This window comes from Aplysia californica, unplaced genomic scaffold (genome assembly GCF_000002075.1).
Source record: "Aplysia californica isolate F4 #8 unplaced genomic scaffold, AplCal3.0 scaffold00393, whole genome shotgun sequence".
Classification (NCBI taxonomy): Eukaryota; Metazoa; Mollusca; class Gastropoda; order Aplysiida; family Aplysiidae; genus Aplysia; species Aplysia californica.
The window spans coordinates 172,800-195,598 of record NW_004797663.1 but is presented as its reverse complement, the minus strand read 5'-3'; the positions used below and the strand labels follow the sequence as shown (position 1 = coordinate 195,598).

At 40.1% G+C, this 22,799-nt stretch overlaps 1 protein-coding gene across 11 annotated transcripts in view; it reads left to right on the top strand.

Annotated features, from left to right (window-relative positions):
• The window catches only part of LOC101850266 (cytoplasmic dynein 1 intermediate chain 2), a 39,168-nt gene extending 17,020 nt beyond the window's left edge, over nucleotides 1–22,148 (top strand). For 4 of the 11 annotated variants that reach the window (XM_013085641.2, XM_005103860.3, XM_005103858.3 and 1 more), the window contains 12 exons: nucleotides 139–210; nucleotides 6,150–6,299; nucleotides 7,586–7,745; nucleotides 10,194–10,293; nucleotides 11,333–11,458; nucleotides 12,440–12,586; nucleotides 13,600–13,713; nucleotides 15,918–16,051; nucleotides 16,553–16,697; nucleotides 17,133–17,273; nucleotides 17,973–18,098; nucleotides 19,267–22,148. In XM_013085641.2, the coding sequence (XP_012941095.1) occupies nucleotides 139–210; nucleotides 6,150–6,299; nucleotides 7,586–7,745; nucleotides 10,194–10,293; nucleotides 11,333–11,458; nucleotides 12,440–12,586; nucleotides 13,600–13,713; nucleotides 15,918–16,051; nucleotides 16,553–16,697; nucleotides 17,133–17,273; nucleotides 17,973–18,098; nucleotides 19,267–19,392 (1,541 nt within the window). In that variant the 3' untranslated portion in view covers nucleotides 19,393–22,148. The remainder of the gene's footprint in view (nucleotides 1–138; nucleotides 211–6,149; nucleotides 6,300–7,585; nucleotides 7,746–10,193; nucleotides 10,294–11,332; nucleotides 11,459–12,439; nucleotides 12,587–13,599; nucleotides 13,714–15,917; nucleotides 16,052–16,552; nucleotides 16,698–17,132; nucleotides 17,274–17,972; nucleotides 18,099–19,266) is intronic. The other 7 variants (XM_013085647.2, XM_005103865.3, XM_005103864.3 and 4 more) reach the window with 3 other exon arrangements.
• Nucleotides 22,149–22,799: the final 651 nt, after the last annotated feature.

Below are 22,799 nucleotides of genomic sequence, written 5' to 3'. Positions count from 1 at the left end.
GTGAGAGGTGTGTGCAGTGCCTTATAAATGCTAGTTAGTGGCGTGTGGCCCCCTCCCCCATGACTGGTCACCGTTCACTGACTGACTCTCACCGCCATGTTTCCTCCTCTGGCTCCCCTCTCTTTGGCTCGGGTCTAGGCCACGGCTCCCCTAAGTTCATTCACCCCCATTTGGAGTGGGACGATGAGTTTTTTGATGATATGGACGAAGGTATGGTGAATGGTCGCTTTGTTGTGGTTTTTTTTTTTTTTTTTTTTTTTAAATCCTCCTCTTCTGCCCGTTCCCCACCACACACTTTGTATCTCAATCTCAATTACTCTTTTAGTCATTAGTTTGTGTTTTGGTCCTTGCTGCTTTGATAATTTCTTCTTTGTTTTGGTTTTGTTTTTGGTTCGTTTTCTTATTTCTTTATTCAAGACGAAATATTTCACTGGACTTTGAAGTTGGTCTGAGATGATGATGACTTGGCTGTCGTGATTCTTGCTTGCTTTGTTGTCTATATTGTACGCTGTGCTAGCTCAGCAGACTGTTCAGAGATTTACGGGTTTGTTGTTTGTTTGTTTTTTAAATCATCTTTCACCGTCTCACTCGTCTTTTCGAAAATTCACTTTTTTAAATATTACAAAAGTATTTTATGAAAACTGTTAAGTCATGTTTGGCGTTTTTTTAATCAAACTTTCTTCTGCATATGTAATGTTGAAAAGAAGTACAGCAGCAAATAGCTGTATTAGGTTGAAAAAAAGTCAGATCTCTTTTGTACTGGGAGTAAGTGAGGCCTTTTTAAAGAAATGAAAATGGAAAATTTTCTTTCGGGACTCAGGAGAAACAGTCAGCAGGGGGAGTGACAAGATGGCAAAATGGGAAGAAGATCGAAGGCATTTATAAGACTTCAATGTATGTTGTACCGAGCAAAAGTTACTTTTTAAGGCTTGGATCAGATATAAAGGTCGAATTTATGGTATTAGGAATAGGTCAGTGTTTGAATTAGGTACGGAAACTGACAGGCCGGGTTAGAGCAGCCCACAAATAACATTTTCATCGCCTAATCTAACATTAGCACTTTAGAAATTACAGACTCCCACTCTAAGGCCTCTGGTATTTGGAAAAGTGGAAAGAGAAAAGAGGAAAGAAATATTTTCAGAAGGGGGGGAAATAAACCTTTGTCGGTCAACAAAGTTGTATTATTTTTTCAATAATTGTCTTGATGATTGAAGTAAATTTCTACAGTGTTATTGTAGCTAGCAATGAGTTCTCTGTGCACTCCCTTATTGTTCACCTATTGTATTCTGCCCTCTGGTCATGCATGCGGACACAATGGACAAAAACCAAGAAAGTCTTTATTTGTACTCTCTTGTAGCGCCTGGGAATGGTTGTCTGCCACTGGCAACCCTGAAGATATGTCTACTTGTTCTTAGTAAAAGAAAATGTTGGTGTCAAGTGGTACACATACAGATGAGAAGTTTTAGTAGGTCATATATGATGTGAGCTGAAACATGTATGATTTCATTCTGAAGCTGGCATGTCTTAAGCCGTAAGAATTTCATGGGAGTCCTGGCACCTGATAAAGATAGGAGTCTGGATGACCGCACCTACCTGGATTAAATATTTTGTCTTTAGTAGATGCAGTATTTTTATATGTTTAAGAAAAATACTGTTGAAGCCTTTAATAAAGATGGAAGCCAATGGGATTTTAAAAACATATTTTTGAATTCTTGGGCCACTATTTTAAAGGAGCCTTAGGATATATAATGGAAGACTTTATACGAAATATAGAAATGTTCATTCTGCTCCAACAAAACACAGACTGAAAGTACTTTAGGATTTACGGATCTTGAATCTGGACTTTAAAATTACCTTCATTATTTCGTAAGTTAAAAAAGCAAATAAATTTTAGTGCAGTTTTAATAGGTCAACAGTTGGAGGGTGCCACAAGCAGATCTTAGTTCTTTTGTTTCCCTATGTCTGTTTTTTCCCCTGCACTAAAAGGCCTTTATTGTGATAATGTGCTTGTCTTGGCTCAATCTAGAGTAGGTCAGCTTCTTTCAATGTTCAGAGACTCACTGCTCTTTGGTGTTTGCTGGTTTGACTCTGCTTGCATGAGCTCAGTATGAATGTACCTCTCTTCATGCAAATGTCCCTGCTCCGAATGACATAACTTGAGTCCTATTTTTCTTTCTTTAATTCTGTTTGTTGTTTTTTTCTTTTTCGTTTTGTTAATTTTTTTTTCTAACAGTGCAAGATGGTGCATTTATAAAGACAGTGTGTTAGGACTGAAAAACTTTCCTTACGTTACATGCAATTAATTTTTTTTTTCTCTGTGGGGAGATAAAATGGTTTTTCAAAATCGACAAGTGTCCGTAACAAGGCTTGTACACATACTATTTCAATTTTGTTTATTCCTTTCTGCACATCTCGGATTCTGACATATTTTCGCACTGCTGATATCATATCTGAACCAAGAAGTCACCTTTTGTATATTTGTATTTTTTTAAAAACATAGCTGGCTCTTATTTTAGCCATAGTGAAAATCCTGTACAGCTCTAAAGGACAGCTTGTAGAGATATTCTACGTCTACATCATTTGTCTGGGCAAAAAGGCATGAGCACGAAGGGTACTGGAGTATCAACAGCAGCTACAACCACAACAGCAACTACTGTGTCATGTTTAAGATTTTCATGTGACCGGTTTCAAAGGAAGAAAGTGACGCAGGGCAGATGTCAGTTGTTTTGCCGCCGTTCTGGTTTCTATCACCTGCTGTCTTTAGTTGGTTATGCCTTATGTTTACACCATGTCTATTTATAGATATTTATGTGCAGCTATCTCTTCATGGCTTATTATTGTCTCGCGTTGGCCAAAGACTGTGTCTGAGGATGTTCGTTTGAAGTTTTGCTGTTGGAACTAATTGTTGTTTTATAAGTCACTTCTGTTGTATGTTTTGATAAAATGTATGCAAATATGTGTAGCTTTAAACAGGAAGTGAGAGCCAAGAGGAGTCACAAATAACCAAAATACAATTGCCGGAGAAAATTAAATGCATTGATTAGTTTCTCTTCGTCACTTTAGAAAATCAAACTGAAATGACCGTAACTAGTTCAACCCATTACAATTGAAACTTATGAGGGAAAGAGAAACAGATTCAATAATCAGTTCTCTTTCTCTTTCTAGTCTTTATTTTCTGCTGTGTGTGTTTGTTACTCTGTTGAACTTTGCCGTTTGCATGGCTTGATGAGGCAGATGGTTCTACTAGTAGACATGTCATTGCAAAAGTAGATGTAGTCAGTTGGCTGGCTGGTGTGTTTGTGCTGCTTTGAATCGCTGTTTGAATACACAATGGCTTGATTGTAAGGGAGTTTACTGGGAAATTTGCACTTAGGCTATTTGCACCTTGTCTATTGGTGGATATTGTTTTATTAAGTCTAAACTGATTGGTTAGTTAATTTGTTAAAGTGTTTCTAGAGGACTTTAATGCTTCTTGATTTAGTTATTGTTTTTTTTAAAGTCCTCAAAAGGCTGTTGGAGAAGATTAAAGTATCCAGATTTAATTCCATGTTTTGTGTAGGATTCATCTTTAAGAAATAATGTGAAATATATTTTTACGCTAAAACAGTGGGGGAAAGGGGGGGCGGGGGGGTTCTTATGTGAAGAGTATCAAATTAAGTTTTGCAGATCATTGTTAGTTTCTATTTGCTATGCAGTTATCAATCAAGTGTGAACAACTGAAGCCACAATTAAGTACAATCTGAGTGAGTGAGTGAGTGTTTGCAAATGTGGCTGCCTGCAAGCCGGTCTTTAATTCTTTTTTTTTTTGGGGGGGGGGGGGGGGGGGGGTGATTTTTAAAAAAAACGTTAAATAATATTCTTTTAATGTAATTATGCTACAATTCTAGTGACAGTATAATATCAATAGTTTGAAATTTTCAGAAATGCTTTGTCATAAAGTTAGAATCTGTCTCTGAATTTGTTATTTCCAGTAACAGAGGAGGTACATTAGTACATGTCGTATTCGTGACAATTGCCCTCTGAGCTCTCACTAACCTTCACTGGCACTACTTAACTCCTTATTTCTTTCCTCTTGTTTCTTTATTTGCTCTCATTTGATCATTTTGATTTGTTTGTTTTTATTTCGTCAAAAGTCAGCATTTCATTTTATGTATAATTGTTTACTGATTTCTTTGACCATGTCAATGTGAATGCGTATTATCTTTTGTCTAATCGTGCATGAAATTTGTTTAATGATCCTTATAAGAAGTCCTAATTCCTAATTGGCTAATGACTCGTGATGTTTCTGATTCCAGGATGGTATTTTAAGTTGTGTTCCATTTTAATGTCTGCTTAAGTACTTATGACTTACAATGACAACACAGTATACAGAAAATTTACTGTCCCATTTTAGCTTTTTCTTCTTATGCTCTTCAAAATTGGAGCTGTAAAATTCCAGTTTGTAGGAGAAAGTGGAAGGAATGGGAGACAGGACTTGGCCCTATTAACGTGTCTTTAAATGTCTTTAAACTGTCTGGAACTATCTTGTCTGGTGAATTGTTGAAGAGAATTTATAGTCATGTAGAAGATCTGGGTTTGAGTCCCGTTTTCTCTTTAGGGCTGAGTTTTTCTTTGCTTTTATTTTTATTGAAGGCTATTTCCAAGGATCAAGGGCCTTCTAGCTCTATTTAATGAATGAAATGTGTAGACAGAGGCTTGAAGTCAACTTGTTCAGTAACAGTTTTTCTTCTGTCAATAAAAGCCTTGAGAAAGGGGATCGTTTCTATCTTTTTGATGGGCACTGATTTCATGTCATGGCAGATTTTAAGAATGAAGTATTTCTGAAGCGGCCTGGGATAGGTGAAGGGGGAGGGATTACAGGTATCAGTTAACACTATGTTATCAAGCAGAATTTGATTTATTATATTATAATTGAGGTTAAAAAGTCTGATTTGAAGTAAAGAAGCCTGAATTTGTTGATTATTAAGTTTACCAAAAAAAAATGTTAACGGTTAACGCAATGTATGTACCTAGCTGTTTTCATTGTTGGGTACCAACAATATATCTTGTAAATTTGATGAAATTTTACATTTGAGGAAGTTCAGTCCTTATTAAAAAATGTCAGTGGGTTTTGTATGGTGGAGGTTATTGAGTTAAGGAGATTCTCCATGTAAAGGGTTAATTAAATGTTTCTTATGCTCTGAAACCAACAATGTATCTTTTATACTTCGTAATTTTCGGAGTTATAAAATTCTGAAAGTGATGCTGAGAAACCATTCATTTACTAAGAGCATTCACAGTTGATGATTTATAGCACCCTGGAGTATTTGGCTTCTACTTCTTTTCTGGTTGCAATTGCCCTTCTTGACTTCAGGATTGGGATTTTTGACCATTATCGTGTTCAGTAGTTTTTTAACCATTGCTCAGTCTTTCCTCCCATTCCAGTCATTTTTATGGGTCCAACCCTTATGCTGATCATTAGCTCAGATCCTTACTAGTTTTGTTTTATCTTCCGGCCTCTTGCCTCAAGCTGAAACAAGATAATGTCGTGAAAAGCTGCGGCTTCTGTAAATGAGATAACACTTAACTGATAAAATGGACAAAACTCAGATTTACAATTGCGTTAAAAATAGATTTTACCTTTAACGCATGAAGATATTACACTTTGTAGGTAAAAGTGCTGTTCTCACTTTGTAAGTGGGTCGTTTTACTGGACAGAGGGTGTATGGCTTAACGGACTATTTGGCACAGCTATTTTCAGTTATTATAAATAAATATTTCCTACTGGCATCTGTGGTGCAAGCAGAAGACGTAGGTTCAGTTTCTATATGGGGAAGATGTTTTGTCAAATATCTTCCTCTGTCTATTGTTTCCTATATCCCTCTCAATCAAGGCTGACCCTGACTGACAAGTTGGAAGCAGCCCTTCTCCTAAATGGTCTAGGTTGGATTGGACATTTTAAACATTTTCCATCTCACATTGGTCATGCTTTCAAACTGTGAAAAAAGGATGTATGGCTTCTTTGGGGGTGGGGGGGGGGGGGTATGTCATTAAGTGAGCTATTTTGGGTCATTACGCTATCTTGCTTGTTTGATGAAAACTTTTTCCATGTTGCCTGCCACCTTCCACACAATATTTGGGCAGCCCCCGGGAAATTATTAACATCTCAGTTTTGGTTTATGACAACGCGGACCACACAGATGACGACACGGACTCGCTGGACGTGAGCGCGGACACCGCTCACCCACACCGCATGCCACACGTGGAGATGGTGCCTCCGGCCGTGTCGGAGGAGGAGACCAAACAGGAGCCCGCCAAAAGTGAGTGCAGGTTGATCTTTCTGTCTCTCTCTATCTCTTGATGTCTCTGTTTTATTGAAATCTCTGTCTCTTTATCTCTTTTGACGTCCCTCACTCTTTCTCTCTCCTATCTCAGTCTTTTTCTTTCTTTCTGTCTTTGAGCTTTCTCTTTCCTGTCTCTCTCTCTCTCTCTCTCTCTCTCTCTCTCTCTCTCTCTCTCTCTCTCTTCCCCCCCTCCACCCCCCTCCCTCCCTCTATCCCTTGATGTGAATGATGTTTTATGTGCACTTTTGAATAAACACAAACTTCTTTTTAAAAACCCATGTGAGTGAATGGCAGGTACTCTGGTGTGGTTTTTCTCCTTTTTTTCCTATCCAACATCCTTTGCCCTTATCTCTCTTCCTTCTTTTCTCTGTACTTTTTACTTTAGAAGTAACACCTCTGATCTACCGAAAGCTTTTTTATTCACTGCAGTTTGGAGATAAAGAGGCTTTTTGTCATCATAAAAACTAAAGTTGTTCCCGCATCCGATACGGACATTGGGGATTGCCTTGTTAGTGAGACAACTTCAGGCGCCTTCGGCATATTGTGGTAGGGTGGCCAGTACCTTCCGACTTTACCTTTACTTTCCCAACTCGAAGTCAGATACCCATTACCACTTAGTGGACAGGAGGGGTCGAAAAGAAATCCGTGTCCGAACCGAGGCTCGGACCTCCACTTTCCGCTTCAGATACGAGAGCACTAACCGCTCCACCACCGCCCCCCTCTTTGTCATCATAACAGCTTAAAAAGGGTGTTCTTTCAAAATTTTAATTTATTAAAAAACTAGTCTCAGTTTCTCTTAGATTCTTTCACACAAGTAGGGTACCTGATCAGGCTTTCAATTTAGCAAATAAGAAAATTCGGCGCCAAAGGTGAAAAATTGCATTTTGCAAGCTTAGTGTTCAGCACTTACATTATACCTATTTGTGTTGCAGGTGCAGTAAAGCTCAAATAAGTAGTCCAGACTGTTGTATCTTGACTCAAAACTGTGCTGGTTCTTATCCTCTCGTGTTCTCCACTGGCTCCCACGTTAGTAGACTTGTCCTATATTGCAGAAGACTGTAGTCAAAGACTAAGTTGGTGGTTGGTGGGTGCGTTGGTGTGCTTTGCTCCTTCTTTCCTATGAAACGACTATCGTTTTTATCTCTCCTCCTTTTTTTTATGTTTGCTACTCTCTTGTAACACCTAATCTTCAGCACTAATATGACCTTATTGTGTTACAAGTGCCGTAATACTCTTACTAAAACTAAAACTCCCCTCCCTAGTTCCGGAGCTGAGCGAGGAGGAGAAGAAGCAGATCATGATGTCGGAGGACTTCCAGCTGAGCATGTCGCGAGCCACACGGGTCATGCAGAGGATGCTGGCCACCAAGGACTCGTCCATGACCACAGACTACAGCGGCGCCGACACCGACGGGAAAGACGAGTGAGTCAACCAGTGCAGGGCTGTTGTGGGATGAGTTAGCTTCTAGTAGTTTGGGAAGTGTGGAAGGGTGTAAAGGCACTTTACACGAATTTTCCTCACTTCACCCAGGTGGGAATGGGTACCCGACTATAGACAGCGAAAGATCTTGTCAGTTTGTTTGTGTTTGAGCGCTTAATCAGCTGCTTGCACTGTATGCTTCCCGGGAAGCTGAGAATGTTTCAGAGTGTTCTACGGTCTGCTGGAGTAATAATATAGGGTAAAGCGCATAGAGCCTGCTGTTGAGCGGGGATATGCGCTATACAAATGCTATCTATTATTATATTATTATTATATTATTATTATTATTACTTGTTGGTTTAGGAGTCTCTTAGGATGATTCCGCTTCTTGGTTTGTAAACATGAGCAAGTGTGTCACTTTTCGGGATGAGGGTTTCGAGAAATTGGTTAGCTTCTCTTTTGAGCCTGTAATTGATTTAATAGCTGCCACTTTCCCTCTAAATAGCGGAAACTCCGCTACATCTAGCTTTCCCCGCAACTTTCCTCCTTCCTCCGCTGGACCGCTCTTGGTCGCAAATTTCATTCTTTTTTTTCACGCGGAAAACACTGAACCGGGAGAGAGACGAAAACGCGGTCTGTGCATGTCCGCCCGTAGCTTTCTACTTCTGTTCTTCTAGGCCCAGCGCTAGTTTCACATTGTTTATTGTTGTGGAGCAACACAGTGTCGATCGGGCATCGGGACGTTAGCGCGCCGAGTTGTCATTGAAATTGGCGGAAATTCGAGATAAATTGATTCAGAATGCAAAAATAAAAGGAGCTGGAATGAGAAAGAAGCAGCCGGTGTGCGACTTGAAAAGTTCATTAGAAAATTGAACTAGCTGTTTTTTGCGAAAGAAATCGCGGCCCGCGGCACTCCTGTTACAGTCCTGTACAATTGCGGTCCCGTTTGTTTACATGACGGCTATTGTGGCTGCTGCGGAAGTGAATCTAGATTTAGAGCTAGAAAATCTATCTCTAGATATAATCTAGATCTACACATATGTGAGGCGTGCTGATAAAATGAGTTACTTCTCGCAATCCAAGAACGGAGATATAAGCCAAAAATCGACACTGGTCAGATTTACAGATTTTTAATCAATGCCATTTTGTTCAAGTCTACCGTGTCTTTTATCATTCCTTACTCACAAGTTGTACAAACTCCACCTCTAAAGTAGATGTATTAATTTCCATAGAGCTAAAATCCGACAAGTAACTCATTTTGTCAGCACGCCTCACATATTTAGATATATCTAGATCTAGATTAGGTAGCCTAGGCTATAATTTTAATTCAGTTTATCTCTAAATAAGAAACACACTACAGGGGCACTAAGTGCAAACGGGACCGCAATTGTACAGGAGTGTGTGTATCCTTGATCCGATACTGCTCTACGTCTATGTATGTACACGTTTAAAGTGAAAGAAATCTTTTTATGAGACACCAGCTGGCAAAAAACACTAGATTTTTAGTCACCAAGTCCAAACTGTGTCAAATTGACTCGAATTCTTGTTAGTCAACTTACTGCCTTTATGTTGTTTTTTTTGTTGTTGTTTTTTTCAAATACATTTTAATTCAGTTGCCTATGGTTAACAATATGACAGTTTTCCCTTCCAAAACCGTAGGCTAGATTTTCCAGTATATATTGCTTCTGGATTTCACTGGTTTCGGAGAGCGCGCGTACGCTTTCGCGTGAATTTCCTCCTTTTTAAAAATTTCTGAGTGGCAGCTATGTTGATTCCCTCGTTAGTTTTTTAAAATTATTCCTGTGAAATGGGTTTGCTTCCCAGTTGTTTATCATGAAAAAGAGTGGGTGATTGGTGAGAGTTTTTGTTGACATGTTCACTGGCAGGAAAAAGACACATGTGACCAAAAAATAGCGGTTGGGATCATAGTGCTTTGAAGGTTAAAAAGTTAGAGAAAATCATTGTGAAACTTTGTAAATCTGTAAGTCAGTCTATTTAACCAGGTTGGAAGCTTGTGGTAGAATATTTTTTAAAAATCTACTGTCTTTGTGTGTTTGAGATGACAAGATGTGAATTTGTATTTCATGAAGATGTAGAGAGATTCAAGTCGATGTACTCTTTCCCGACATAGATTTTTTGCCCAGTGTCTTGTAATAGAAGTGACTTTCTGTCACAATGTCTCTTACTTTTCACACCTTTGAGGTCCAAATGAGACACTTTTTGCAAAAAAAGTTAAATTTTGTAATGAATTAACATTTTTGGAAAGTCAATAATTTTTCAAGTGAAGTGACAAATGAACATGCATGTGTCCTATTCTGAAACAAAATTTCACGCCTTTATTTCCGGGGGGTAGGGGTGCAAGGCAAATTGTATCAATGAGGACATAAGACAAGGTCTTCCTGTTTTTTTATTTTAAAGCTTCAAGTTTGTTGAACACATGCTTATCCCCAGTGACCTCCTGGCCGGCGAGAAGCTGAAGCTTCAGCAGGAGTTTTACGATGAGAGGTGGTCCAGACGTCGCATCATCACCAGCATGGACTGGTCACCACAGGTACTTGTTTGCTGGACTGACCACAACTGGTTATGTGCATTTGAGGTGCTTTGTGACTAAAAGGTTTTCTGTACTCAAAGGGTTTAAAACTTTGAGAAAAAAGCTATTTGTTTGATTCACCAGTTGTGTACTTTTAAGGGGAGGAGCGACCCTTGATTTTGCAGTTTTTGGGTCAGGCTATGCACATTTTATGTTGGCTGATTTTTGAAGATCCACCAGTTTTTTGTCTAAAAATAGCATGGATTCAATTGAGAAAGACTTTATTCTACAGGTAATTTGCCTTTAAAAACATGAGGATGGATATATAGTGAATTTTCACAATTATTGTCGGTTTTTGCAAAATGTATTTTTTGTGCAGTTTTTTCCCTACTCCTTCCTTAGTTTTTATCCTTTTGACTTGAAACTTTCAGGAAACATAGTTGGCAAGGCTGCCATCAATGTAACAGAAAGATATTTGCGAAACAAGTAACACTTTTCCTTTGGCAAGCGATTACGCAACCTAAATTTGGAAAAAGTTTTTTTATACTTTGGGAAAATTCTCATAATTTTTTTTCTTATGCACGTATTGAAAAAAACTTGCTGTTACTCTGATAGGGTTTGGTTCAGGTATACTCTCACCAAATTTGGTCAAATTTGGTCTGTAAATAAGAAAGCCTTAGGGATTTCAAATTCATTGTTTAATTTCAAGATGGCGGCCGTTTCCATAGCAACCGTTGTAGCTATGCCAAAATAAAATTACGTATCAAGAGATTTTACTATGTCTAAATTATATGTGTACTTAGATTTGATCTCGGGCAACAAACATAGAAAGTGGTCCTCAAGGGTAGCTCCTCCCGTTAATTACAGAGCTGAATCGAGGACGTGAAGGTATTGCTTTACAGCACATTTTTGGCAAAATGTTTGAAACCAGTAAAGATAAATGTCTTTCTCATCAAAAGGGGAAGGAAAAAAAGCAAAGATTTAGTTATTGTTGAAGATGGGTGTGTTTCCTTTTAGAAATCCCAACAAAGTTCTCATTTTTTTTTTTCCTTTATTTCAGTTCCCTGAGTTGATGGTGGCTTCGTACAATGCTAACGAGGATGCCCCCAACGACCCTGATGGCGTCGCTCTCATCTGGAACCTCAAGTACAAGAACATGGCGCCCGAGTACATTTTCCACTGCCAGGTAGGGGGAATACCACGTGATGCCACACCTCAGAATGTGATATCATGACTTCGAGGTTATTGCTGTCACAGGGGGTCTGCTGCTGTTTTGGGATTGTTGGGTTCTTGGATAAGTCCTTGGAATTAGTTATCTTTACATTTTGAGCCTCAAACCTGAATAGCTAGCTGTGTCAGCACAAAGATATTGGAATAGTATCTATGTGGTGCAGTGGTTAGGTTCTTTAAAGAATTTTTCTGGAGTATCTCTTTTGATCTCCTGGAACTACCCCTCGGAGACAGTGGAACATCATCTGTTCTTCTGTAGAAAACTAACTGATTTAAGGGGATGTTTTCTTCCCAAGCTACCCCACACATCTAATTGCCTCTACTCCTCAAGACAACAATTAGAACAAACATGCAACTATTACCGAATGGCATCATGCAGAAGAGTTAACGCTCAGATGCTACTGGATCGCCAACAACAACAACATCTCCTGGAATATTTGTATACTATTCTGCCCAGGTTGGTCCAGACTGGCAAGGTGGAAGCAGCTCACCTCCTAGACTATCTAAATTCTGTGAATGGAGATGTGGAGATTTAATTTACTTACAGTTAAAAATAATAATAATAATAAATAGCATTTGTATAGCGCATATCCCCGCTCAACAGCAGGCTCTATGCGCTTTACACTATATTATTACCCCAGCAGACCATAGAACACTCCGAAACATTCTCAGCTTCCCGGGAAGCATACAGAACAAAATATTGTTCTTATCATGCTTTTACCAGATAAACAGGAAGGCAAAGCTGTTTCAAGAATGGCTTTTGCTGATTCCCCATTCTCCAGTCGTCTGTGATGTCGACTTGCTTCTCTTTTTACTGAAAGCAAAACTGTTAGAAAATATAATCATGTTCTCTTTTTGGCTGGTAAACTGCTGTTCTTAATTAATTTTACTGTTCATACCCGTCCCCCACCCACCTGCCTACCATCACCACCTCCAGTCGTCAGTGATGTCGACATGTTTCGCCAAGTTCCACCCAAACCTGGTGATTGGTGGGACGTACTCCGGCCGCATCGTGCTGTGGGACAACCGGGTCTTCAAGCGGACTCCTGTTCAGCGTACGCCTCTGTCGGCCTCGTCACACACTGTAAGTTGTACTCTTATAACCACACACTCTCACACACACACACCCCCCCTGTGTTATTGACTTCACTCTTATCTATGCTTCTTTCCTGGAAGCCTTTTCTTTTTTAGATGCTACTGTGATTTCTCTCTCTTTACCTTCCTCTTCGTCTTTCTTTTTCTCTATTCGTCTCCCGAACTTTGGGTTTATTTTCTTCCTTCCCTCCTTTAAAATCTTAAAACTACTCTGTTGGTCTCATCATGAAGTGTAAGTTGTACACCTGCCCCCACTAACTCTTGATTGCCTTGAGAGGCTGCTTGCGTTTCTTTTGCCGCCAACATTAATACTTTTATTGATGTTTCTTTATTCTGCAGTGCTTTTCTGACTTTTTTTCTGGCAACCACAGTTCACTTCTTTCTCCATTCCTCCCTCTCTGTAATTGTTTTCCTTCCTTCCCCTCCCCTTTTCTCTCGTTTTTTCCTCTTCTGCTCCAGTTTTGTCTTCCTACCTCCCCTCCTTCTCGGCCTTTCTTTTTGGCGCCCTTCCTTGTTCTTTCCCTTTTCATTTATCTCTACCTTCCTCTTCATTGTTTTTCTTTCTTCCCTCCCGTCCTATCTGCCCTTCTTTCCATCTCTTGAAATCTATATGACTACATTACCTTTCCTTTGACCACCCACTTTGATTTTTCTCTCTCTCTCTCTCTCTCTCTGTCTCTCTGTCTCTCTGTCTCTCTCTCTCTCTCTCTCTCTCTCTCTCTCTCTCTCTCTCTCTCTCTCTCACCCTCCCCCTCTCTCCCCCTCCCTCTTTCTCTCTTTCTCTTTCCCGCTCCCCTCAACCTCTCACACACACAGACACCCAGCACTCATCCCCACATACCACACACACTCACAAATATGATGGCACTCACGCCAACACATGCTTTCTGTTCATCCAAATTTTATTATACCATCCTGTATATCACATCATGTGACAACTTTCCCTTCCCCACTCCCCCATCCCTTTCTCTCCCCTCCCCCCTCCTACCCATGTGTCCCTAGCACCCAGTATACTGCGTGAACGTGGTGGGTACCCAGAACGCCCACAACCTCATCTCAGTGTCCACTGACGGGAAAGTCTGTTCCTGGAGCCTGGACATGCTCTCTCAGCCACAGGTACTGGACGCTTGTCTGCCATGTCCATGTCCTGCCTTTTTGTGTAGCTTGTACATGTTCTTTTGTTTTGTGCGTTCAAGGACTTCTGCCTGCTGTGTCCACGTTTGTATACTGTGTTTATCTTCTTTTTTTCTTTTTTATCCACATACTCTTGTACAAAATATTGATATAATAGTGAAGAGGAGTTTTTCTTAACTGGGGGTTAAGACAACTGCTGATTCTTTACTTCTTTTACTTTTTCAATTTGTCAGCTTGCTTGTAAATTCAATAAGCGCGCACGAACACCCACACACACACACACACACACACACACACACACACACACACACACACACACACACACACACACCCCGGGGGCGGTGCTACTGACTGAAGTGTCTTAAGGCCATTCCCGGGGGGGGGGGGGGACGACATTAACGTCTCGAGTTCTTATGCACAGTAGAATTGTAATTGTAAATGGGCTGATTCATCAATGTCATGCTCATAACTGTGCCTGAACTGCAACAGGGAACCGCTGCTTTTTCTTTCCTAATCCTTACTATTGTCAATTTCCCTCTTCTTCTTTTGTATGTTTGTCACACTCTTGTGACCCGTTATTTCTGGGGTGCCTTGATAGTCGAGGCAGACTTTGTGCTGTTGAAGCCAGAGAGGTGAACTGAATAAGTCTGATTCTCTGTCAGGTCCTCTCTGTTGACATCCACCCCTTGGCGCTCATATGACCTTATGCTGTTACGAGCGCTGTAAAACCTCTACTAAAACAAAAAAACAAACTCATAAGTGTATAGTTACTTTTTTTTTAATGGTTGCTGTTATGAGATGTTTCACAACGGGTACTGAGAGTTAACTCACCCAGCCCTAGCGCCGATGATATCGGTATGCACGCACAACGCTCCTACCCTAACGTTGACAGTGTCAGTATAGAAAATTTTGCTCTCATGACCGAAAACACTAATTTTGCTTGAGGCAGACTGTAGCCTGATTGGAAGAGTAACCATTTTTCGTTTGAAACAGACTATGACTATGTACAAGCCCAAATTTAGAAAAAAAGAAAGCTATAGTTGTGAACCATGTTAGGGGGTGCGGAATTTGAACGCACTTGCTTTTTTCGCTTTCTGTTTATTTTTTGACTCTATATACAGATTTTTTTCCTCGCGGTATTGCATAAAAACTATGACATATTTTGCCTTCAAATTTTCAATACACAAAATAAAGGTTTGAATACAATGTGTACCACATCTGGGTAGGATATGTTGAAATTTAGTTGGGTTTTTTTTTGGTATTAGTATTTTTTTCAATTTTTCAAAAAATGGTAAAAATCTCTAGGGAGAGCTGACAACCTGGAAATGAAGTCCAAGGGTTGAGTGAGTGAAGAGAGGTAACAGCCACACACTACTGCAAGAATTTAGTGCAGTTGTAACCATCATCCACGTGATGCAAATTTAAAATGAAAATAAGTGTGATTTGTATAGTTATGTTTGCTGTAGTGTTGTCTTGAACAGTACAGAAGGTGGGTGGTTGGCGGGTGCTCTGGTGTGGTTTGCTTCTTCTTTCCTATCGAACATCTATCGTCTTTATCTCCCCTCCTTTTTTTTTGTGTTTGTTTCTCTCTTATAACACCTCTAATCTTCGGCACTTGTATTACCTTATTGTGTTGCAAGTGCCATAAAACTCTTACTAAAACTTTAAAAAACCAGTACAGACCCAGGCTTTTATGTAGTAGCAATTCCATTCAACCTTGGTGAGCCCACCCTGACAGGCAGTGTCAAAGAAGCCTGCAGCTTAAAGTGCTTGTCAACCTTTTTATAGCCAGCAGCACCTTGAAGTGGGTAAAATTTGTGGGTGATTGGCGGGTGCTCTGGTGTGGTTTGCTCCTTCTTTCCTATCAAACATCTGTCGCCCTTCTATTTCCTCCTTCTATTTTCTGTTTGTTACTCTCGTGTAACACCTCTCATCTTGGGCACCTATATGACCTTATTGTGTGGCAAGTGTCGTAAATTTTTTACTAAAACTGAACTAAGTGTTCATACATTCCACCTGCATGTATTGCCAAGCAGGGCATGAAATAGCAACTGTCACTACCTGGGTGATCCCCCAGTACCCACCCAAATTTTCAATTTGCCATGTCACCTAGGCTGGCAACCCTGATCTAAATTGTGTCAATGGACATGTGGAACATTTATAATCCTTTTTTTCCCCCCTTACAGGACAGCATGGAGCTCCAGTCCAGGCAGAACAAACCCGTGGCTGCCACCTGCTTCAGCTTTCTGTCCGGGGACGCCAACAACTTCATCGTGGGCTCTGAGGAGTGTGCAACCTACTCGGCCTGCAGACATGGGAGGTGAGAGGGGGACTCTTCCTCTTTTGCTCGCCCTGTTTTTGTATTTTTTTGGTATTTTTCTTCTTTTTTCTTCTTCTCACAAATGGTCTAAATTGTATTGATTTGAAAAGGTGGGGAGGGGGAGCATCAAACATTTACAGTACTTTTTACAAGGTGGCATACTTTTTGTGTCTTTTTCTGGAACATCTTTCATTCTAATCCTTTTTACAGAGCGTGTAGTGTAGCAAAAGATGAAACCTGCTTCCAAAATATCTTTTTTGAGTCTATTAGTGTGTTCAATTCTTGTGGTGAGTAGTCAGTGGGTGCCACTGATAGGGCCTACTTTTGTTCTTTCCCCTCTATTGTTCCTGTCTGTTTGTCTGTCTTGCTTTTCCCTTGCACGTAGTGACCTTTATTGTATTTATGTTCTTAATTTTTCTCAACCAAACAACTTTTATGAAAATGATAAGAAACTATGCTTTAAAATTATTTTTTTTTATCATTCTGTCCTTGCCCCTGCAGCAAAGCGGGCATCAACGAGGTGTACGAGGGCCACCAGGGTCCCCTCACTGGCATCGACAGCCACTGCGTGCCCGGGCAGGTGGACTTCTCCCCTTACTTCCTCACCTCCTCCTTTGACTGGACCATCAAGCTCTGGAGCATCAAGGTAAGATGGCTGCTTAACACTTTACGGTCACTTTCCACAATAATTGGACAGTGAAAATTATCTGTTCCGGTTTCTTGATGCAATTCTGCGACAGGCCCGAGAAGTCTGTAGTCTGTTGCAGTCACTCTCATGGCTGGATGACCAGATGGGGTGTTTTGCACTACTGGCTGTGTGACTACAAAGTGAAAATTAAAAGAAAGAAAAAATTATTAATAAAATGGAAAAGAGATAGAGGTAGACCAAAAATGAAATTTACAATGAGAACTGGTCAAGATAATATGTTTTCAGAGAGCATCCAAGGAAAGCGATGAGTTGTAGATACTTTTTCCCTGAGACTACAAGACCATGATTGCACTGATGTGCTTTTCTTCTCTCAAACTCAAACTAAGTCGGTGTTGACTAAAATGTTCACAATCATGTTGTCTCTGTCCACAGCAACCGTACCATCTTCACTCATTTGAGGACAATAACGACTATGTGTACGACGTCAGGTGGTCGCCCATACACCCGGCACTCTTTGCCAGCGTGGACGGGGAGGGAAGACTGGACCTTTGGAACCTCAACAATGAGACTGAGGTACTTTGTCTCTTCAGCTACTCTTTTATTTAGCTATTATTTTATGCTCATTTCGTGACGATATGTAATCGTGTGCGTGTGATAAGCAAGTAGATGTGTGTGTGTGTGTGTGTGTGTGTTTGGCATAAATGTGTGTGCACATGTGTGCGTGTTATGTGTTCGTGAGTGTGTGTGCGTGTTATGTGTGTGTGTTTGTGGGTATATGAGTGTGTGGATTTGTGTGTGTGCGTATGTGTGTGTCGCGTGCATGAATATTGTTCTTACATGCATTTATGTAAAGCGCCTAGAGCTGTGTTTACACGGGAGTGGGTGCTATAGAAATGATCTTCATTATTATAATTATTATTACTTACTTTTGATGTTTTAAATTCTCTTTTCTTTTTTTCGGGTCAAATGAATTTATACTCTTTTTCTTTTTTTTTCTTTTTTTTCCTTATTCATATTGGAAGACTTCTGAAGTTGACCTGTCAATGCATGTCCTTCGTCTTTTCTTTCCCTGTGTTTTTGTCTATCTGTGTTGATCTTTCTCTGTACTAAATGACCAGTATTGAGTGGATGTGATTCTGCTTACTAAAAAGATACAAAGAAAATAAAACAAAACAAAACATGTCCTTTCCCAAAATTAATCCCATTGAATGACTTATAAAGTCAACTTATCAAAATTTTCATTCCCCTCTTCTTTTGATAATTTTTCTGTAGGTCCCCACAGCGTCAGCGAGCATAGACGGAAAGCCGGCCCTTAACCAGTGCAGATGGCACCAGAGTGGCCACCATATCGGTGTGGGCGACAACACAGGGAGAATACATCTGTTTGACGTTGGAGAGGTAAGTACAGCTGCTGGCCTGCCCGCCTGTCGTGCGAGGGAATCAGATTTTTCAAAAATTGAAAGTCTGGGTTTTTTTTCTCTGCACATGTCTCAACTAATACTTTGTTCCCTCCCATCCTCTTCATTGTTAAAGTATTTTTTAGGGGTTTTTTTTCCTTTTTTTCATGTTTTGCTTAGATTATGGGCTTGCCTTAAATCAGAGACATTAATTTAACTATTTTTGTTGGTATCTTATTCAATGATTTTTAAGTTAACCATAGTATTACTCAGAGCATGTTCTTTTCTTTTCTTGTTGTTTAATGAAAGGGTTGGGAGGAAGAGGCAAAAAGAGGTGGACGTAGTCGATTTAGGCGCTCTGTGATGTTCTTCTAGAGTCAAGACTTGCTTTTCCTTTTTGGCGTCGGTGGCCTAGTGGTTAGGCTGTCGGACTCGCAACCGTAAGGTCGTGGGTTCGAATCCCGTCAAGGGCCCGATGTTGTGTCCTTGGGAAAAGCACTTTACACGAATTTCCTCACTTCACCCAGGTGGGAATGGGTACCCAGCTATAGACAGCGAAAGATCTTGTCAGTTTGTTAGTGTTTGAGCGCTTAATCGGCTGCTTGCACTGCATGCTTCCCGGGAAGCTGAGAATGTTTCAGAGTGTTCTATGGTCTGCTGGGGTAATAATATAGTGTAAAGCGCAAAGAGCCTGCTGTTGGGCGGGGATATGCGCTATACAAATGCTATTTATTATTATTATTATTTTCCTTTTTGGAAAGCACATGTGATTTGTATGTGAGAAGTATGACTGTTGATGGATGCCCTGTTGTTGTCTGCTCTTTTTTCTTTTCTTTCTCTATTACTGTGGTCCTTATCTGTTTGACAGTGTGGATGGTTGAAGACACCTTTGGGAGATCATACTTCTTTCTTTCTGTCTACTGTTTCTGTCTGTCTGTCTTGCTATTTCCATGTGCTAAATGACTTTTATAGTGTCTTTGTTCCTCATTACTCAAACAAAAATCAAGAAATGTATCTGTTTGAGACTTAAAATGAATTGTGAGTGGCTCAACCGTAACTCCCTTGCTTACACCTACATCTGCACTTTGTTTAGGGGCTCAGAGCTTATATTAGTATAGGATAAAGAACTGTATAAATGCAATCTATTATTATTATTATCGTCATTTCAGCATATCGCCAACCCCAAGTCAGACGAATGGTCTGGCTTCGTGCACACCCTGCAGGAGCTGAAGCAACATGCGGCCGAGAGAGAGGAGGACTCCTCCCTGGCAGGCGCAACTCCCCCACTCAGATAAAGACGCGACCAACTCCTTAGTTTTTTTATTTACCTTTTTTTTTTTAATTTGTCTCTTCGAGTTTGACGAGAATGATGTAAGAGTGCCAGATCAGATGGGCTGTTCATTAGTTTCTTAGGTGATCTTTATTTATTTTCATTTATGTTAGTTAAACGAGTATGATACAGGTCAAACATAGCTCTATTTTTCGCTGTTTGCACAAATGAGCTATTTCTGTCAAATCCCCGCTCCCTTGCCATCTGTTCCTATGAAATGAAGTTGTGCTAGACGTGTTACAGGGTAACTTTCTGGCATGTGTGTTATCTATATGTACGTCAGAATTTTGACTGGACGTAGTTGGCACAGTTCCTTTGCTATAATTTCCTTTAGCCTGCGCTTGAAGCTTTGAGAATGAATTGGCTGGGGCTTAATCCAAAAGACGGGAGCATATGTCTGAGCGTGCAGCACTGAGCATTTGCGTCATCATGCTGCTGTGTAAATGTAGTATTCAACCCAAGGGAGCCTTAGGTGCACTAGTCATTTGCACTCTGGGAATCAGAACTGAAAGGGTTAATGTTCCGCTGTAAATGCTAAGCTCATTATATACTGAATAGTGATAACGGGTGTAGTCTTTTACAGTCTCATGCTACAAGCAGGAGAACAGTTAGGGAACAGTTGTACATGTCTGGTTGAATTAAGTATTTCTCTCTGTTGGAGCTCTTGTTTTAAACCTGTTTGACCATGCTGTCCCTCTATTCTTTTGAGAAAAGCGTATGCTTGGCTGACCAGGTGTTGGTGTTCCTTTCTTTAACCCCATGAACCCGAGGTTGTGCTACTCTTATCTTTTAAACACTCCGATGTGCAAGTTGAGCCTTTGACTCAAGGGAGGCTCAGGTCCATGCTTCCTGTTGGCTCGGGAGAACCAGGGCTCAGAGGGTTAAAGGAATAAGCGTATGAGTTTGGCCAAATTCTGCTTCTCTCTTTTTGCTATGGTTTCAAATTTACAAGTCATTATTTGAAACTGCCCAGTCTTCCGAAGGTTCGCCGTTTCGTAATCCCTCCCCCCTCCCTCATGTTTTTCGTGCTGTGGGGGTGTTTTGCCTGGGTCATACAGAGGGCATTGTGTTCGCTTCATGTCCTTTTGGGGATTTTTTTCTGTTTTATTTTTGTGTAGAGGAATTGCGTTGAAGATATGGATGGTTGGTGGGTGCTCTAATGTTATCTGCTCCTGCTGAGTCCTGTCAGTGTGAATGTTGTCCTAGTCCTGCTCTGGCCCAGAAGAAATGTGGCAATCACTATGCTGACTCAGCTTAATGTTATTGCTGTGTTGCAGGGAAAGAATGCCTGCTTACTAGTGGTTCTAATTAGACGAAGCTGATGTAAATCTGGACTACATTCTGGCACTTTTCCCCCACGTTTCCCTCCCAGTGTTGTAGGAATATTCAATTTGTAAACTAATTTTTAATTTGATTTTTTAAAATAATGAACACAATTTGTAGTGTATGAAAATTTAAGTGCATTTATCTGTCTACTGAGTTTTGTGAGTGTACAGGTGTGAGTGGCTCAGTCGTATGCTTTCTGTATCGATAGTTTGTTTTTCTTTATATCCATTATGTTAATACTTGCAAATTCAACTCTATACTGGTGCAATATTCACGGAGCTAATAAAACTAGTGTTAATGGTACCGTATGTTGGCACTACAGCTCGTACTATATGTGAGTCCTGAACTTCACAGGTGCATGTATGGCTGCCTATTTGTCTGTCTAGAGCATATTTTGACTTTAGATATATAGTCTTACAAGTTTGATCACACTGAACAAGCAGCCTGTACTCATGGTGTTATGCAATAGTGTATGCATTTGGTAAACCAGTGTGCATATGGGGATAAGGATTATCAGGTATGATAGACAGTGAACAATGACATGAAGTTCCATAATGAAGCTGATGTTTGTAGGCCAGCCAGATTTATGAGGGTGTAGATTTCTTGATAACTTAAAAAAGTTGGGTTTTTTCCCCTGTGTAGTTCTGAGGATTCAAAACAGCTTCTCCCCTCTCAGTTTTCCTTATCCCTTTTTTATCCCCGCCTCTCTACTCCCAGAATCCTTTTGATCATCGTTTTTCCATTTTTCCCAAACTTACACACATTATATTTATTATAATGCTTTGGAAATGGATGCAGTAGTGGACATAATATCTTTTTTGTAAACTTAAATCTCTGGTTGTTCGGGATGCTTTTTCTCATGTTTTCTTAAAACAAATCTCAACCTCTTTGTTTAGTAAGGTTAAGACTCATTCCTGACTTTCCCAATCGGCAAGGACTTTCTTGCGAACTAGTCCTTGTAAGATAGTTGTACCTCCATTGTGTCAAAGGTCACGGAAACAATACCCATAAAGCTGTAGTGTTCTTTGATATATTTGACATTATTTCGACTTGTTTGTTCCTGTTTTCAGCAAATGTCATGAACTGATTGCTGTCACATGCTTTTACTTTTTCCTGAACTTTGCAAAAGCATTGAAATGCTCTGAATGTTTTGTGCGAGGGGCTCATCTTTGTGTCTAATGATATAAAAATGACTCGAATATGTCTTGGCCTTTCTGCTTGTGATAAATCGTATAAACACCATGTGAGTGTATTGTTATTTGGGGGGAAAAGTTATTTTTGTGACTTTCTTCATTTTTGTGCTTATTGGTCATTTTTGTCCTGGTGTTGCAACTGGATAATTCCATTTGCTAAAATAGGAAAAAAACAAGCAAATAAAATATTCCTGTAAAGAAAGTTTTGTGTACCTTTCACTGTGTTTATTTGGCTTAGAATACTGCAAACCATGTTGGGGGTTTTTCACACACAACTTGAATTCATGATTTTTAAAGAAATTTGCAAATTTAGGTCGTTCAGGAAAATATGAAATTGTGGTGCTACTGCCTTGGCACACATGACACTGGAAGACTCAAATGGCAAATTTAAAACATTTGCAAATAGAATCTAGTAACAGTGAGAAGGCCAAAATAAAAAAAGCACCAAAAAAAACAACAATGCCTGGTGTACAGTGTTACTGAATAAAGTCTAAACTTTCATCAACAGATGTATGAGGAGTATCCTAAGAATTAAGTGGCAGGATAGCATAAGAAATGAAGAGCTGTGGGAAAGGACAGGACAAAAGGATATAGAAGTAGAAATGGGACTAAGAAAGTAGCGACGGATGGGACACGCCCTCAGAAAGCCCAGCGGAAACATCACAAGACAGTCGCTGCAGTGAAATTCACAGGGAGCAGGAGGCAGGGGTAGGCCACTGGAAACATGGAGGAGATGCGTGGAAAGAGACATGAGAGAGATGAAGCTCACTTGGAAGGACAGTCTAGGACAGAAATAAATGGAGGGAGCTTGTATTTGGCGTATACCCTGCCAGGGGTGAAAGGCATTGATGAT